The sequence below is a fragment of the Seriola dumerili genome, unplaced genomic scaffold (genome assembly GCF_002260705.1).
Source record: "Seriola dumerili isolate Sdu_G_001 unplaced genomic scaffold, Sdu_1.0 BDQW01000040.1, whole genome shotgun sequence".
In the NCBI taxonomy this organism is placed as follows: domain Eukaryota; kingdom Metazoa; phylum Chordata; class Actinopteri; order Carangiformes; family Carangidae; genus Seriola; species Seriola dumerili.
Window position 1 is genome coordinate 5642840 of NW_019174295.1, and position 18627 is coordinate 5661466.

Genomic DNA, 18627 nt, shown 5'->3' on the forward strand with positions numbered 1-18627 from the left:
AAGCTGCATGCATGGTCATCATTTTCTCTTTTCTTCTTTTCTTTTTTAGTTCTGTGTTCGTTTGAAAAGTCCGCTGCAGGATTGGGGGTCAATTGGGGGGGGGGGGGTCTGCAGCAAAATAAGGAATACTGTGTTTCATAACTTTAACATGTGGAAGGTGAATGATTGTCTACTCCATTCCATCTTATCCAATAGCACTTCTCAGTCAAGGGCCCCTCAGGCAGAAATCATCTATGTGCAGCTTATCTATATAGGAGGTTACCATGTTAAAGATTAGGAATCAGGCTTAGGCTACAAGTCTCCAGAGTGCTACTGGCTGTCAACTTGCCCTTTGACCCCTCACTCTCTGCTAAAACAGAAAAAGCACTTTAAGTTCCCTAATTTCAACTCTGCTTTGTTAAGAGTAGAGAAGAGAAAGTGCTGGCCTGAGGAATGATTAATGTCCTTGATCTGAAAGTGCTGAAGGCAGTTCTGTTTGGAGGCTGTTCTCGCCTCTGCTGTTGGCATAAAAGGACTTTTTTTTTCCTGCACTGCCTGTGTCTTTTCTTCAGCGATTAACTGGACACCTCTTGTCTCTCAGAGTGATTCTATTAGTTGCTTGCTGCAGGTGAACTGACTGCCATTTGCCCAGCTAGACCCAACCCTAAATGGAAGGCACTGAAATTACAGCGCAAGTTGTCAAGACAAACTGGTTTCATATCTTTTGGTCACATTAAATACCTTGTGTGTGTCGTCAGCAGTCTGCTCAGGCATGGATTGGGCAGATCGAAATCTCAGATAACAAGAAACAACTTAACGTTTATACATTTTTAGGGAAGAAGAAGAAGAGACTCTATAGCTATTACTTCGCTCTCATCTGGAGGGGAAAAAAAACATATTTCCTCTTGCTTGCTCAGAAACGTATTTGACCCTAAAAGGACCCCCACATGGGAATTGAACTTGGGGACTCAAAGCTGTAAAGGGATTTACATAAACCATGCTTGGTTTGGTGTTTGAAAAAGGTGTGGCCCAAGGTAAGTTACGACCTATAACTGCCTCCTCAATCCCACCATGCACAGAGGTGAGCGGCCGACTGAGACACGTTTTGACAGATTCCCCAGCAGAGAGAGTTTCAGTGGGGAAAGGGGCGTTCACCAGCAAGTGTCAAACTAACAGCTGCGTCAAGCTGCAGCACATGGCCACGAGTCAACAGGAAGCTGAGCTATTCCGACTTGAAATAAAAGCAAAAAAAGCTTTCTTTGAAAAACATACATGAGTAAAAATGTTAAATTGCATTATCGGTTTTGATAAAAATGGCAGGTGCTATACATTTTTCGGATTTAAACGTGAATATTTTCCACGAAGAAAGATAATGTAACATTAATAAGGACAATTACAATAAGAAAGCTTTTATTCTTAAAGGGCAGGGCAGAAGTGCTCCTCCTGTTCCCTCTAACTTGACAGCATTTCCCTAACTGTCCGCCCTGCCCTGCTTGAGTTTGCAGTTGAGTGCGCCAGGGCAGCACGGCTGAATTATATAACTTTAATGTACTCACGGGTTGAACGGCGCAACAGCGGGACATTTCGCCTCAGATCTGTCGATTCATTGCGGATTTGTCAGCAGATTGCGAACTAGTGACCGATCGATCACTCCCCCGCCTCCCTCTCTTCACCCTCTACCGGCGACGTGCGTTAAAAGTTATCGACAGATCGGCGAAACGGCGCCGCACACGGTGGATCGCCACCTCCCAGCTAGGTCAGCGACGTTGTTGACTTTAGAAAATAGTTGATATTGCGGACGATGTTTTCCTGCCATACGGGAGAGGGGCAGCGACAAATCCAGCTGACATTTCACCGCGCAACATTACAGCAAGGAAGGGCTTTTATTTGAGAGCTTGACTGTGTGGACATTGCGTTATTTCTCCGATTTTTCTTTCCAACTCGGACTGACGGGAGATGACCTGACTGGTGAAGTGCATTCCTTTTTCACTACAGGTACGGTCTACTTTCATATGCAAACACTTGTCTTGTGATTTCGCTGCAGAAATGTTGAGAGAGAGGTAAAAAAAACCAAAAAAAAACCCAAAACAAACAACAACAACAACAAAAAAAAAGAAAACCTGGTTGTCACGCCGATGTAGGCCAACAACGAGCGTCCCCGGTGCTGCGTTGAAGGCGCACTCGCAGCCCTTGCACCGTGTGACACGCTGACAGTATCACCAGCAGCGCTCGCAGGAACCGTTTTATTTTTGTGTAACACGGAGAAAATGTTGCACAAACTTCCACGGGGCGGCTGCTTATCAGCCCCTCCGGCTGTAGGCGTGTGATCCGCGCATTTCCCATCACTGCCAACAGGTTGCACTAATGCTGTAATGATGTATTGTGCCGTTCAGTAGTAAAAGTACAGTATGGAAACCCCAAAGTTTCACAACTTTAACATACCGATGACCTCCATTACTTCCTCTTAAATGCATCTGCCACCTAAGTGTATGTGTCTGTGTGTGTGTGGGGGTGGGGGGGTGTAGGCTACCATATAGCCTACTCTAAATGCAGTAGCCTGTTACACTACAATGTGGGCGGGGAAAGTGGTGAAACCTATAACCAAAACAAATATCTAATTTTTCCACCAGAACTGTAATGAAAATGACAAATAATTTTCAAAACGAAAAAGTTCTTGGACTATATTATAAGCACCAAAGTGCAGCAGTAGATGCGCAAAGTAAGTGCAGTAAAGAGCTGCCCATGTAGCTCCACATACTCTATCTATCCATAAGGAGTCATGTCTTCTAGGAAGAATGTCAAGCCCCCTGCTTGAGTCAAAGAACTGATCGACGATTTGCATAAAAAAAAGGATGTGGGCCTTTTGTAATTGTTATTCAATGGCAATGCTTTTTGAAACAGAAAATTTTTACCGCAGCTTGGTTTGATAGTTCATTTCTGCCCCTCAAGATATGACAGCTATCATTGTTAATGATCACCAGATAAATGGGTGAGCTGTAGAGCCCTTACATGCAAAGAACTTTCATTTGCATAGGTGGCATTTTATTTTCTTACACTTACACTTACTTAAGAATCTAATTTAACCGCTTTTTTTTAATATATATTTAATTTTTTTAAATAGAGTTTTGACTGAATTGATAATTTGCTCTTTCTTATAAATGGAGATCGAAAGTCAGTGGTGACTGTAAAAAATGCCCAGAGGCCCATAGTGGGTTAATCTCTTTCAACAGATGTGTTGTTGTTGCACATATGTTTGCTGTTCAGTTTCATTGCCTCTAACACGTGTTATACCTGAGCATGTCTTGCACCTCTTGACCCTTGAGGCAAGGGCACAGTTCAAAGAAATAACATGAACATTATAGTGATGTATCTTATGAAAAGGCCATGGTCTCCTCTTTTTTTTCACTCACCTTGGTTTGTGCCTGTTCCATATTGTTGCTGCCAGTGTGGATGTGAGAGTAGGAGAGAGGAGTAGCTGTCATTTCTTGAAAAAGGAAAATAAATAAGAGAAGAGTGTAGGCAGAGGCATAGTAGAAGACGGGAGCCTTGAACTGACAGTGCTGTTAAACTGCTCCATAACGTATTTTTAATGCAGATGTTCCATACACCTATTCCTGTTAAAGATTTATATTCCAATGAGCATTATAACTTCTTCCTCTGGAATAGCTGCGTGTGTCATTATATCCATCAACTCTTGTTTTTATAGGCTAATCTTGTCTCCTCTTTCTCTCTCTCTCTCTCTCTCTCACTGTGTGGTTTTGTGTGTGTGTGTGTGTGTGTGTGTGTGTGTGTGTGTGTGTGTGTGTGTGTGTGTGTGTGTGTGTGTGTGTTGTGCCCTCCTAAAACTCACCCTCACTGTCCTGTCAGGATAAATAAATGGATCAGGGTGGACTGAAGCGCAATGGTAATCGAGACGACAGCCTGACATTTGGGGAGACAGGAGTCACAGTAAGCGGAGATACAGGTGACACAGCTGGTTCACTGCTCCAGTCTGCGATGCACCTGCCCGGCTCCGGGTCTCTGCCCCAGCCCACGGTGGCCCCAAATGGCAGGGCTGGAACCAAAGAGCAGGGGGAGTTCGGAGGCCTCTTTGAGTCCCCTCAGCGTCATGCCCTGTGTGAGGGGTCCGACACAAAGGAGGGTAAAATGATCAGAATGCAGAAACGACAACAACAGCAACATCAGGATATTGGTATGTTTAACATGGAGGACAATGTGCCATTGCTGAACCAGAGTATTCCCGATCTGAGCAGGACGTCCACCTCTGTCATCAGCACCTCAGACACCTCCGTCCTGGGCAACCTACCTCTGCCCGACCTTTTCCCCCAGCACATCAAGCAGGAGGGGAGTTTTTCTCTGGAGAAGGACTTGGGAACTTACAGCGGACATACAGGCGCTGGTCCTTGTGATTTGGATGGCAGCAGCAGTCGCCTGCTTGAGGATACTGAGATTTGGCAAGACCTGGACCTTCCTAGTTCGTTGCCAGAAATCAGTGATTTTGAGTTGGATTCAGAAGTGGCACACTTGGATAACATCCTACATGTCAGCAGCGGTGGTGGCGGTCCTGACGGTGGCTTGCTCAAGGAAACAAAGTCTCTGGTGGGTAACGGAGGAAACTGTACCAATGTGAACGGCACGGACCAGCAGCACCCCATACACCATCATCATCAGCAGCAGCATCACCACCTACTACAGCACCAGCAACATCCGCTTCACCATCAACATCAGCAGCCGCCATCACTTCTCTCCACTGTCATGATCAAGGAAGAGAAAGATCCCGACGACTCTTTCACCCACATCCGTACTCCGGGTGTGGTCAAACAGGAGAAGCAGGACGGCGCTGGCTTCTGCCAGTCGCAGTGTCTCCAGAGCGGCATGAGCTCTCTCCACGGAGGCCCCTTGACCTCACCCATGGGAGTCAGCGCAGGACCTGGCTTCCACATCAAAGCCAGCCCGTCCTCCACAGTGGGCCTACAAGACCAGAAGCCTTTTGGCATGTACTCAAACCTACTTCCAATGGGGGAGAGCTGGGCCAGGGGGAACAGGTATGGAGAGTCATCGGGGATACAGAGGGCCGATGATGGGCTCTCCTCCGCCACAGCCTTGGCACCTTTTTCTGTCAGCTTCTCCAGGTATGTCGCCTCAAATTACCTTATCCTGCTCTGTTTACTTTTGTCTTTGTGGCAGATTTTGTGGCAAGTTTTGGTGCTTTAGTTCGTGGTTTTCTTGACCTTGTATTTGAGTGCAAAGAGGGTGTTAAGAAATGTTAAAATATGTAAAAGTTTCGGTGCGAGGAAAAGACAGCTGCTGATGATGATTCATACTGTACTGTAGTCTCAGCTGTGATAAGTTTCTTAGTACTAACTCTGATCAAGACTCGGTAACCTGTTTTTTTTTTCATTATCGTTGACACCTTTTCTGAAATAAAAAAAAAAAAAAAAAAAAAATCTGAAAAATCTGATAGTCAGGATAAAAACCATTAGAAGTTACAACCCTGCAATCGCTTAGTAGCAGGAAATGAATTCTATGAATAGGTGTAATGTAACCTCGCTATTTTATAAAATTAGAAACACTGCTAACCTTTTTGAAGAGGTGACAAATGATACTTACTGTAATATGTAAAAGTGATTTGCAAATTGGTTAAAAATGTGGCGTTCATAAGATAGAAAATCCAAATGATTTTCTTTTTAAAATAATGATAAAATGTTTTTTTTTCTTTTTTGCACTGCCCCTGTAATCGAATCAAGTTCAGGGTGATGTATCAGGGTGTGCATTTGGGAAATGGGTCTTCCAGTGTGAAATTAGAAACATCATGTCAGTGAGCCAAAAAAGATGGTGCTCAGGTGGTGTTGTATGTTTGTCCTTGACAATTAGTTTTCTTTTTTTTTTCTTTTTTGGAGGGATTGCTTGCATCCCTAGGGGGAAGGCATCTGGCACTTATCGCCTCCAATAGGCACACTCCGCTGCAGCAGGACACACACACATTGCTCCAATTCATTCACATCACATCACATTTGGCACAAATGAAAATCCCTTTTTTTTTTTGTCAGAGGAAGAGTTACCATTTTATTTGAAAAAGGACACAGCCGAGGATGATTCCACATTTTATTTTGAAAATCTGTAATTTTCTGGCAAAATTGTGAAATTTGTTCTAGTACACTACAACTTACCGTAATTGGTCCGTGTTCCCAAAATTGGGCCGTAACATGGTGCTAGTTGTAAAGATATCACAGAGTTGCGTAAATGTGATATCCAACAGGAAATGATTCATTGAGAAAACATGATATATGTATTTCTGGAGGATGCAGTGTGGTCATGTTTGATTATAGGGGAAATGAGTCCTGTGAGGAAGTCGCACGTGTGCAGGGCAGTGAGAATGAGAGGTGTCTGGTGGGCCCTGCCTCACTTCAGCTTGGAAGCACTACCTGATAACTGCACTGGCCGTGAGTGCAGCGTCAAAAGAGAGATATCATTTTTCTGTTTTTTGTGAGCTTCTTTGTGAACACGGCCTGATTAAGCAGATCCCAAGATGGTGTGTGATAAATGTAGGGTAATATAGTGAGGCAGTCCTGTACTTCTGAAAAGAAGCCATTGAGGTGTTTGGCTCAGGCTGCTTTGTAAACAAGTCAAAGATGAACATGGGTGTCAGCTACTGTTATCTCTCTGCTGTCACACTGATAGGCTCCTGGGTTGTTGTGCTGCTAACCAATTTAAACTGTGGACAAGTCTCTTTGTTATGGTTCAACCCTTATCTCCTTTAGTCACTGTTTATTTTAAAGCCTTTTCTATGCATATATCAGACAGTAGACTTTAAGTCCACAATCACTGGTAACAAAGCTTTGTAAAAATTCACAGATAGCAGCCTAAATTGTTGCTCCCTTCATGAAATGTCCTTTTTTCTCTCTTTTTAATGGGGTGAAAAAGTGTTTTACAACTTGCTAATTTTATTAAATTGCAAGCAGTGTTGTTTTTAAAAATCCCAGTTTTGTAATGCCAATAATCTGAGCCACACTGCTCTCGTAGCCAAGCTACTTCCTGGTATGTTTATGCTCGTTGCACCAGAATGGAGTGGTGTGTTTTCATGTGTTCCTCTGATGCACGGCGCCGATGCTCTGCAAGGCCTAAACAGTGCAATGCAGAAATCCTTACAGTGCAAACAACTTCACATACAAACAAATGACATTAACAAAAGGACTTGAACAGTGGAGCGTAGTTGAGCCACAATTAAGTATTCTCATTTCTCAATCTTATTGATTTTATTATGATACACAAATTATTGCTATTAGATTTAACAATCCCACAAGATTAGATAACTTGACGATGACATCATAATAAGATTTCATATTAAGAGTTTGGACGCTAGTTTTCAAAATAAAATCGAATTATTATTATACATTGGGGGCAACTAATGATTCTATTCATTGACAGTTAATGAATCGGTCTATAAAATGTCCTGTGTCCATGAATTCCATGACATTTTCAGATTACTTATTTTGTTTTGTTTGACCAACACTCAAAGAAGAAAAGCAGGAAACCTCACAATTGGAACAAGAAAGTGTTTTTGCTTGAAAAGTAACTTCAACAATTAACTGATTAACAAAGTAGTTGCTGATTCATTTTTGATGGACTAATCCAGATTGTCTCATCTCTGCATGACAATAATTAGTCTGTATCTTCCGGTGCAGACTGTGATATTCATAGACACGGCTGTTGTTCTTTTACACGTGTACATGCATGGGTTCCAGTGCAGATAATTACATAAGGGAAATGCACAGGGGCTGTACACAATACTCAGAATTCAATACAACATAACAAACCATATCATTGGAAATAAATAAAGCATTGTGATGAATCCTCCACGTCTCTGACACAGTGTGCTGTACACTATATTTTAAGGTGCCAAATGTAGTACTTTGTTGCAGTGATGTTGCATTTGAGTTTATCGCAGAGTAACAATGAAAAATGACTGGCTTCCTGGTTGCCACACGAGTTAGCATAGCAACCGACTCCATGTACTGCACTGTGTATCATCGAGCCCACCTAGATGTGCTATGGGAATTTTCAGCACAGTTGCAACACAATTTGGCTCAATCATGTTGCTCAGCTCAAGCCTCTCGTTATATAAGCCATAATCAAAAAGACAAATGTCGACGCTTCATGCTCAGGGTGAAGTGGGGCCCTTGATACGCTCTTAAAAATTCTTGAAGCAGCATGATCCCCCTTTCATTAAGTAGACATACTTACTCGTGCCTTATTTCATCATTTTTACATATGGAAGTGAATATTTTCTGCACGCAGTAGATAACGTTTAACCATAGAGGATTTCTTTCTGTATGTTGCACATGTTAATCTTTTCGTCTTTTAAAAAGTTTCAAATCTCATCATAAAATATTCCGGATCATGCTGACTGTAATGTGGGGTTGAAAAGCTGATGCAAACTCTTCTCTGCTGCTGTGCTACATGCATCAGTGTGTGCCAAGGCAGAGCCGTGGATAGCAAGACAGAGCCTGTGTGTGTGTGTGTGTGTGTGTGTGTGTGTGTGTGTGTGTGTGTGTGTGTGTGTGTGTTTGTACACACAGAGAGGCTCGTTGGCCACGTGTACAGATCTGCCCTGGTGTGTGCCGTTGCCTCTCTCTCCTTAGACTGTTAGTCAGCCACTTTTTTCTTCTCACCTATATTCACCCCTGATAGGCCCCTGTGAGCTCTGAATATTTCACAGAGGCATGCGAAAGCTGTGCACACGAAGACGTCACACACACACACACACACACACACACACACACACACACACACACACACACACACACACACACACACACTCTTAAGTTAGAGGTGCGCTGCCGATTGTAGAAGTCAAAGCAGACGCTCACTTCACACAGATGCATGCTTCACGTTTGGATGTGTTAAAATCTGCATTTAATTCCAAATGAATATTTTTTGCTACTGCATACTGCCAGTCTTTAGTTTGCTGATATTCATCATGCTTCATGCTCTCTTCTTCATAAAGCTTTTCAGCATATGCCAACTTTGCTGTTATTTACCTGTCTGTGGTTTGTTCCCACGGGTGCAGTCGACTATCTTCTCATTCAGAGCCTAACCTAATGCTGACGGGAGCATCTTAGAACACTTTAATGTTAATATTAGTAGTAGTGAAAAAAAAAAAAAAAATGAAAGAGGCCACAAACATAAAGAGGAAGAACCTGCTGCAATCTAAAGCTGGTCTGGCCTTCCTCTTGGATGGAAGCTGCAGAATAAGGCCTTATAATTCCCCCTTCAGCTACACTCAAAGCTTGGTCTCAGGGCAGAGCTCCGGTTGCCTGCCCGACTTCATGTATTACAGTTGCATTTTTTTACATGCTGATGCTTGTGGGAACTGTAGGTAACAGAGATATCATCTTTTGTTGTTGCTGGAAGTTGCGACTCTGTTGCAGGATTTAGTTTCTAGCTGTGTGGTACAAATTTACTGAAGTGAAAATGCCCTAAAGCTGAACTGTTTAACTGAATCGAAATGAAATAATTAAAATAATCTATCACTTACGTTTGGCATTTGTGAACACAATCATTTTGTGGAAGAGTTGGGTTATAGCTCAGCATTATCATTAACTGGCTTTAACTTTACATTGGGTTGATCATATCGTGTAATTATTTTACAGAACTCTGCTGTTCAGATGAACAATTTCATCATAACCAGAATCTATCAAAATTAATGAATGCTCTGTTGGATGTGATGAATAACAATGGAACACTGAACATCAAAGTGATTATTTATATGATGGGATTTGGCTTGTGAGTACTATATTGTGCTATGTATTAGGGATGGGTACGAGAGCTCGAGTACTCGAGTTGTTGACATCGTTATTCGAGTAGCGTTTCACTACTCACGCACCTGCGCACGTGTTGTTTTTGGCTCCAGTAGTTCATCTCAGTTGGCGTTACGTGCACCATGGCAGCCGTGACCAGGAAAAGTGATGACTGGAAATACTTTGATAAAATAGACGACAATAACGCGCAGTGCAAGATATGTGGCGATAAACTTGCATATCATGTTCTCAGACAGGCACACAGCAGGCTTGGTTGGGGAGGTCCATGTCCGACTGGAAACACAAGCTTAACATTTGTTCCACTTGTGTTTCCAGTTGCACACGGACCTCCTGTATTTCTTTTTTTATGGTTAAAAAAAAAAAACCATATATATATATATATATATATATATATGTATATATAATTTGCGAGTAATCGAGCACTTTTTCATAAGGTAATNTAATTATTTTACAGAACTCTGCTGTTCAGATGAACAATTTCATCATAACCAGAATCTATCAAAATTAATGAATGCTCTGTTGGATGTGATGAATAACAATGGAACACTGAACATCAAAGTGATTATTTATATGATGGGATTTGGCTTGTGAGTACTATATTGTGCTATGTATTAGGGATGGGTACGAGAGCTCGAGTACTCGAGTTGTTGACATCGTTATTCGAGTAGCGTTTCACTACTCACGCACCTGCGCACGTGTTGTTTTTGGCTCCAGTAGTTCATCTCAGTTGGCGTTACGTGCACCATGGCAGCCGTGACCAGGAAAAGTGATGACTGGAAATACTTTGATAAAATAGACGACAATAACGCGCAGTGCAAGATATGTGGCGATAAACTTGCATATCATGTTCTCAGACAGGCACACAGCAGGCTTGGTTGGGGAGGTCCATGTCCGACTGGAAACACAAGCTTAACATTTGTTCCACTTGTGTTTCCAGTTGCACACGGACCTCCTGTATTTCTTTTTTTATGGTTAAAAAAAAAAAAACATGTATATATATATATATATATATATATATGTATATATAATTTGCGAGTAATCGAGCACTTTTTCATAAGGTAATGAGAGAACTTGAATATTGAAATTACTGAAAATGCCCATCTCTACTATATATCAGGGTCAAAACTAAATTTGAATGAATATTGTAATATTGACTTGATTTTAACAAACTCCTTTTGCTTGAATTTCATGTCTACATTCTCACAACATTGGATAAATCTCCGTCTTTAACGTGCCATGCATATACATTTTATAAACTGCATAAAGGGATCATGTCCTGCTGTAAGTGACCCGCAGTCGTTTCACAACAGCTACCGGAGGCAAAAGGTCGATGAAACAAACCTGAAACTAAACTAGGTCAGACTCACGTCTGTTGACTCAGTTTCCTGGATTTGTAATCTCTAAGATTATGCCAACCTCAATCCACATTGTTTGTTTGAGTTGCTGTTGCTTAATAGGCTTACTGATAACCTTTGCTGCAATGCAAGGCTGCATTTCACTGCATCACACAGTTTAATTACCACTTTCTAGTGTACCCCCCCCCATCCCTCATCATTTGCAGGTGCTGATGCAGTCTTTATTTGCAGGACTTCTCAGACAGGCCTTAAACGTTCTCAAGACACAAACATCCATGCTATGTTGTTGACTGTGTGGACATGCTCCTTGATTCCTTGTATTACAATGTGTGGAGATGTACCATAATGCTATTACTGGATACCCATAAAGATTTGTGCAAAGGCAGACATTCAAACACAGTGTCTCCAGCTTGGTTAACTCGTTGTTGAACTGAAAGATCAAGCCGATCCCGTATCGGTGCTCTTCCCTGAAAGGGGCTTGATACATGCAGCCCGAACCCAGAGCAGACATATCAGCTCTGATCATCAGCCAAGATGCATTTCTCAGCAAGATGCTATTTCGTTCACTCTATCTTGTAACTCTTCTTCCCTCTGCCTGTCTGCCTGTCTTGCCCCCCCCCCTTTGGAGCCTACTGTACTGAGTCTTTGAAGTAGGCTTTGGTTAGGGTCACTGCAGTGCAGAGAACCAAAGGAGGTCTAGGCCTCTTAGCGGCCAAGCTGTTTTTAAGGCTGCTCTGGTGGCTGAGGACTTGTTTACGCTGGTGTTAGCTGTTGTGAACATATCCGAGGCCTATGTAACAGGTCACATGATGGATTAAACCTCTTTTTGCAAGACAGAAGAAATACACGGGAAAATAGAACCAACAATATTAGGCCTATAATAGCCCCACAGAAAGTACTATTTTTACAAAGCTTTTTAGAAAGGTGTTGAATCGACTCTTTTAAATTCTGGAGTGGCTGTTTGTAGTGCAATTATCCTGTTACTTAATATTCATTTACTGTGGCTGCTCAACTGTGCCATCTATTCAAAGGGAATTTCTTTTATTCATGATGTTTTTCAGTACATCCACCACCTGTAAAGACAGCCACACAACACACTCATACCAGGTTTAACTTACATTATTTTGCCCGGTCTGTGCACCGGACCAGACTAGGCCTCCAATTGATGACTATTTTTTATTATCAATTAATTATTTACTGTCAATTATTTTTTTGTGATTTATTGATTAATTGTTTAGTCTACAAAATGTTAGAAAGTAGTCACAAATATCTGTGTACAGCTTGCCAGAGCTCAAGGTGACATTTTTAAATGTCTTTGTCTGACTAACAGTTCAAAAATACAAACATTTAATTTATAATGATAAAAATTCATATAAAACAGTAGCAAATCCTTAAATTTGAGAAGTTGGAAGCAGCAGATGTTTAATACTTTTGCTTGAAAAAATGACTTGAATGATTAAACTCTTTATTTAAATTGTTGTAGATTTTTTTTTTTTTTCATTTTGACCTTTTTGTGTCATTTGGCTAATTGATTAATCAGTTAATTGTTTCACTAGCCTTTTTTTTTCTGGAGCTTTTTAAGTTTGCTCCATTGTCATCTTTGGTCATATAATAACAGTTGGTCAGACGTGTTATCATATATGGTCTGATTGAGGAAAAAAAAAAAAAAAAAAACACATTCAAAACAGGTGCAACTTAAACTTCTTGACTTTGTGAGACATTGTCCCTTATTCATATCAAGATGCGAACAATGTATGTAAACCTTCCTGCAGCATTTTTGTGAATGGCATAATGCTTTGTAGTGTTTTTTTTTTTTTTATTAAACTTCATATAATTTCCTATTTCTTTTTGCTATTGATTTGCCACTGAGGGGATCTGTTATGTTCCCACACAGTTCCCACTGTTATGTTCCTCACATTTGTTTTACGTAATGTATGAACCTAATGGCCACATACTGTGCATTAGGAGCAGACAAACACATACAGTCACAAATGTCTCATTGCACATCATGTGATGACTGTGTATGGTCAGCACAGCTAGCTGGGAGGAATGTCTTGCTTTAGACTAACAATACTCAGAATAGAGTGTGAGGGCCTTGTCGGGTAACTCAAGCGGGATTCTTTCTTAACATATCCTTGTGTGGTGAATTATGTGATGGCCTTCAGTAATATGCTTGAAAGTTCCTGGCAGTGCATATTTGTGCATATGGTATAACTCCCCTCCCCCTCTCTCTTTTGATGGCTTACTTAGCAGCGTAACCTAGCTCAGCTCGCAGCAGTAGGACCTGAAACTGACAACATGAAGATGATAATGGCAGCAGGTCGTGCCTTTTCGGCTAATGCTTCCTCAGCTACATTCATATATTAAAAAAAAAAAAAAAAAAAAAAAAAAAAAAGTTCTGTGATATGACAGGGGTGAGCATAAATATAGCAACAACTGATCTAACTCACTGTGCTTCATAAACAGAGGAATGAGGTTATTATGTTTGGCAACAACTCAGTCAGGAAACAGGAAGTGTGGAGTCTGGTGGCTAAAGTGGCTCCGACTGTTGCCCCTTCTGTCCCCTGAACCACTCTGGATTAAAAATTTAAATGTAATTTAAAATTACTATTATTGTTTTTTTTTTTTTTTTTTAGCATAAGGAACTTTACTCAGAAGATGAGGCTGGTTTGCACATCTGTACAGCTTTGTGTGTCTTTTGCTTTGTGTTCTCTGCGTTGCAAGTGTTAGCTTTCATCAACAGTTGTCATGTATGTTACTGAAGCCGTGTGACAGTGTACCAAATCTTGGAAAAATGGTGCTTGGGGTAAACAAACAAACAAACAAACAAACAAACAAAAAAGAATATGTAGAAGGTTAAAAGCAGCAGTTTGACACATGCCATGGTTTTCCTGAGTAAACTGGTTAGTGGAGGTGGTCAGCTACGCCCCCAGCCCCACCAGAAATAAAATAAAAATAAAATAAAAATAAAAAATGCTTCTCCACCCCAAATGTTTGAGTATACGTTTGGGTGACAATTTAAAGAGGAATAAGCAGCAGAACCTGGCAGCTTCAGTGCAGGTTATAGTGATAATGCTGGTGGTAACATGTTGCTCCAAAATCTCCCTCAGGTGTTCAGTTGGGTTGAGCGTGCGCGGTTGACTGCAAATGCCATATCATATGACTCACATCATTTTCATAGCCCTCAAACAATTCAGCTCTGTCTGTCTGAAAGCATCTGCATTTGTTATGTTTCTCCCACCATTTATTGGCTTATTTCCTTTAATCTGTCACCAGCTTAATCAATGGAGACATACTTTTTTTTTGTTTTTTCAGGTTCAGAGGCTGAAACAGGGCGATCCTAATCCGTCTCTCAGGATCAGATCAGTTAACTAGATCATGGCATAAAACAATTGCCTTGCTCACTCATTAAACATATGGCTTGTCAATGTGATACAGCACCTCTTTTTCCCTAAAGATTGATGTTAGCTGTGTAATAATGTCTTCTCACATCAGCCTCAGCTGTGATATGCTGCAGCTATCTGCCTCTGACAGTGGTTTATTCAGTTTTTAGTAGAATCTGGTCCCATCAAACAAAATGTAAAATAAACAAAAAAATAAATACTTTTATCTCTATAATTTTGCAGCTTTAATAAGTAATCAAAGCAACGCTTTAAAAAAAAAGAATAGAAATCACAACTTTTTTGTAATTTTGTGTGTAAAGTTGGATGAAAACAAATCCCTTGTTTTTTCACAATGAAAATCTAACGTAAATGTAATGTTTTGTATCAAAAGTGTATCATCCCGCATTCCTGCCGCTGTTTGGCTCACAATCTTTTTCCCCTCCACCATCTTTCTGTCGTTCCTCGCCTTGCGAGATGAATGTGTTTCATTATCTGCGCCATTTGAATTGCTTCAGACAACAGGCGCAAAAACATTCAGGAGGTTTGTCTTTATGATGCTGGTGCAGAGAGAAATCTAAAAGTCTGGCAGGAACACAAACATTATAACAGGACTGTGTTGTGTTTTACTACAAGTCCTGTAAATTCTCTGACGTGTTGCGGCTTGTGTTCTGATCGACAAATCAAGTTGGTGGAATTTCCTGTCTTTGCTGCTTTCCAGTGATGACCTGTCACTGTAAAAACCCTGAGAGCACTTGGGCACTGTGCCATTCTCTTTTCTGTACTCTTTACTTCTGGCTTGTTTGCATCCTGCAGCCTGTCTGCCTGAATGTGGGTCGTCGTCGCTTCTTCCCTGTCTGTCTCTCATCTGTAACACAGATGTTTAATCCCTCCTTCCCGAGTCAGCAAGGAGGGGAATGCCCTTAATCCATAGAAGGAATACACATGTCCCTTGCCTTCTGGACGGTCCTGATTGGACTAAAGGAAAAGTAGTCTGGGTGTGACTGGGTTTTATTGCCAAGGTTTAAGGATCACTGTTAGTTCATCTGTTTATCTTCCCCACAAACAGAAGTGGACTAATTTTGAAGGGAATTTGATTTCCACTTGGTCAATGTGTGATTTATTTTTAATTTTTTAACCTCTGTGTAAATCGAGCTAATAAAGTCCATGAATGCAATTATCAGTGATTTTAATCATGCTGAAATTATCTGTTTGATTGCACAATAGATTTTTTCAGTGCTACTTAAAAAGCATAGCTCAGTGATACTTTATTCCATTTCATTTTATGAGACTGTCCTCCCTGTGAAAAACGAACCCACAGGTCGCCTGTGCCAGCAGCTTCTTACGACCCATAGTTACGTTTTATTGTTAGGCGATCTCTAGTGTAATATTGTATATGTGTATTATTTCTAGTAATTATGACAGGAGCAAGTCAGATCGTATAAAAAGCGACAAAGGCTGCCTTAGGTAGAGAGGGTTAGGGTGAATGTATGGGTCGAACAAACATGACTCTGATGCAGGAGACCACTGTTTGTTTCCCGTGTGAAACTGTCAGTCAGTTGTCTTTCTTTTAACCACCGTAACCTTAACGACAAAGGTCCTCTAACCTTCAGGAAGTACTTATTTCAACCCAAACCCTGATCTTTTTCTAAACCCGACCATGTAGTTTTTGTGCCTAAACCTAACCAAATTGCGACAGTTAAATGAGCTTAACCCGTGTGTTTATAATTGTAACCATGACAACGGAGGTCTGGTAGCCCACCTGCTGGGACACGCAGGTGTTTAGGATTGTAACCATAAGGATGACGGCGTGGTAAGGGCGTTGTTTCAGTAGATGCTCCTATGGTGTGGTATCAGAGAGAAGGGACAAACAGCCTCCTGTATAAGCTTGTTCAGGTTGGAGGACTTGATGGATTTTAATGATCTTTTTTTAAGTAATTTTTGGGGCATTTTTGTGTCTTTATTTGACAGATTGACAGGAAATGCATGAATAGAGAGTAGAATGACATGCAGTAAAGAATCCAGCCAGAGTTGGGGACTCACTACTCACCGCGGTTAGTTTTCAAGACATAAGAGGGAATATTCCCTTCACCTGACACTGTCTGTGTCGGTATGGTAGCAGAGTAACCTGGGAGACTGTCAGCAGGAGGCCACAGGTTCACGCCCATATGGCAGTGAGCATCCAGCCTATTGAAGTGTGAGCAACTTGATGAATCCCTCCAGCCTCAGAGCTGAGTGCCTTTTGATTTGCCGTGGGTTCGTTTAATTATAGCTAAAGTAAAATATCACTCTCCGTCCGTCTTTTGGATCCTGGAGATCATTCATGTGAGTTTAGAGCTGTTTGTGAAGTGCAGATTAGCCTGCCAGGTGGAATACAATAAATATATCCTCAATCCCTTTTTTTTTCAGACGGGGTTAGAAAGAGTGTAAAATTCCAAGTCTTCGTCTGTACAGAGTCTTTGTCTGTAAGATGAAAGTGATCTTTCATGCTTCAAAGCGGGAAGAATTGAAGACACTTTCAACACCATGTTAAGTTTGGTATTTATACAACATACAGTGTTAATAGCATAGCATCTGCTGGAGCCCAGAAGAACACATGTCATATGCCAAAGCCCCAACAAGTTGTTACCTAATTGCTGATTACTTGTTATCAATTACTGATTTCTTGGAGCTGTTCATATGTTATTTGTTTAGCTTGTTGCTGAGCTGCTTCTAAGAGTTTTGTCAGCTAGTGTAAAATGTTTTCCTTGAAGACTTTTTCAGCTGTGATTGCTAATAATGTGAAAGTAGATGGATTGCCACACCGCCAGATTGAGCTAAATAAAAATTGCTCAGGCAAAACCATGTTTAATTTGATTTTGTGTTAGAATGAATTGCATTTTATTTTATTTTCTGGATCAAATTTCTATCGATCAAATACGCACCTACGGTATCTATACACACAGAAAAAAAAAAAGAAAAATGCATGCATTTGCAGCCCTGATTGCTACATGAGTACAGCTGGCTATGTCATAGGTTGTCACCAGACAACGCGCAGGACCTTGTGCCATAGGCCGATCAATGATTTACCCGACCAAGGTTACTGTACATGTGGAGGCAAACATTCATCCCCCGAAGTTGCTATTTCAGACTTACACCTTGTGTAATCTTAAGATCCTTTCCAGCCAGTTCGAGGAAAAACTTGATAATGGCCTCATTTTGCCTCGGTCAAAACACCATTAATGAGATTCAGTGCGGGTCTGGCCTTTATACTCCTAGTTGACCCACTTCTTGTTGTATGTTTGCTGAGCTACTGCTATGCACTTAAATCAGGCTCTATCCAGAAAATTCAAATACACTCCAATAATAACCTGGTAGCAGGATCTGTTAAGTTGGTGACCGGATAGTAAACTGTCAGTAGTTACAGTATATTTCATATAATAGACCTTTTATTTCCTTTAAAACTTTGCAAAGACTTTTTTAAGTAACATTCAACAAGTGCTATAGGGCTGCCCCCCTCTCAGTTGAATGACAGGGGAAATGTACATTGATCTTTTTTTTTTCCAGTAGTTTAAGTCGGTAAAATCTGAGTCAAGCCTCTGGTATTAGGACAGCATGAATTTGTCATCACAAGGAGTTTATATATTAAACTAGACGGCCTTGCCCGGACCATTGCTTTAAAGCCAGTGAGCCAGCTTGTTCAAAGTGTAACCCTGGTTGTGACCGACATCTAGGCTACATTTTAGTTTTTCCAAAGTCAACACTGGGAAGCACTTGAGAAGTTGTGGTTTGCTGTGAAAGCACTGTCTCACTCCCCCTCCCACACCCCCCCCGGCTTTTAATGCATCATGCTCCTCCAGTGAATGTGGATCACAGCGTCCACTCGATCCTGCAGCTTAACGGCAATGAAAGAAATGACATAAAGTAGTAAAACCATGCCACACAATTTCAAGAACTGGGCAGATTAAATGTGAGTTTGAGCAAATTTGATCTCAGCTCTTGAGAGACGATGAAAGTCCAGAAATAAAATAACAGAAACTCCTTTTTTGTAAAAGAAGGGATCTCAGACCACTATTAGCCTAAAGTTTGAGATGGGGAAAAATATTCTATTAG

The 18627-nt window shown here is 41.1% G+C and overlaps 1 protein-coding gene across 2 annotated transcripts in view; it reads left to right on the forward strand.

Annotated features, from left to right (window-relative positions):
* Positions 1–1503: 1503 nt before the first annotated feature.
* The window catches only part of nr3c1 (nuclear receptor subfamily 3 group C member 1), a 70608-nt gene continuing 53484 nt past the window's right edge, over positions 1504–18627 (forward strand). For both annotated transcript variants that reach the window (XM_022738818.1, XM_022738819.1), the window contains exons 1-2: positions 1504–1974; positions 3847–5111. In XM_022738818.1, coding sequence (XP_022594539.1) covers positions 3856–5111 — 1256 coding nt within the window. In that variant the 5' untranslated portion in view covers positions 1504–1974; positions 3847–3855. The remainder of the gene's footprint in view (positions 1975–3846; positions 5112–18627) is intronic.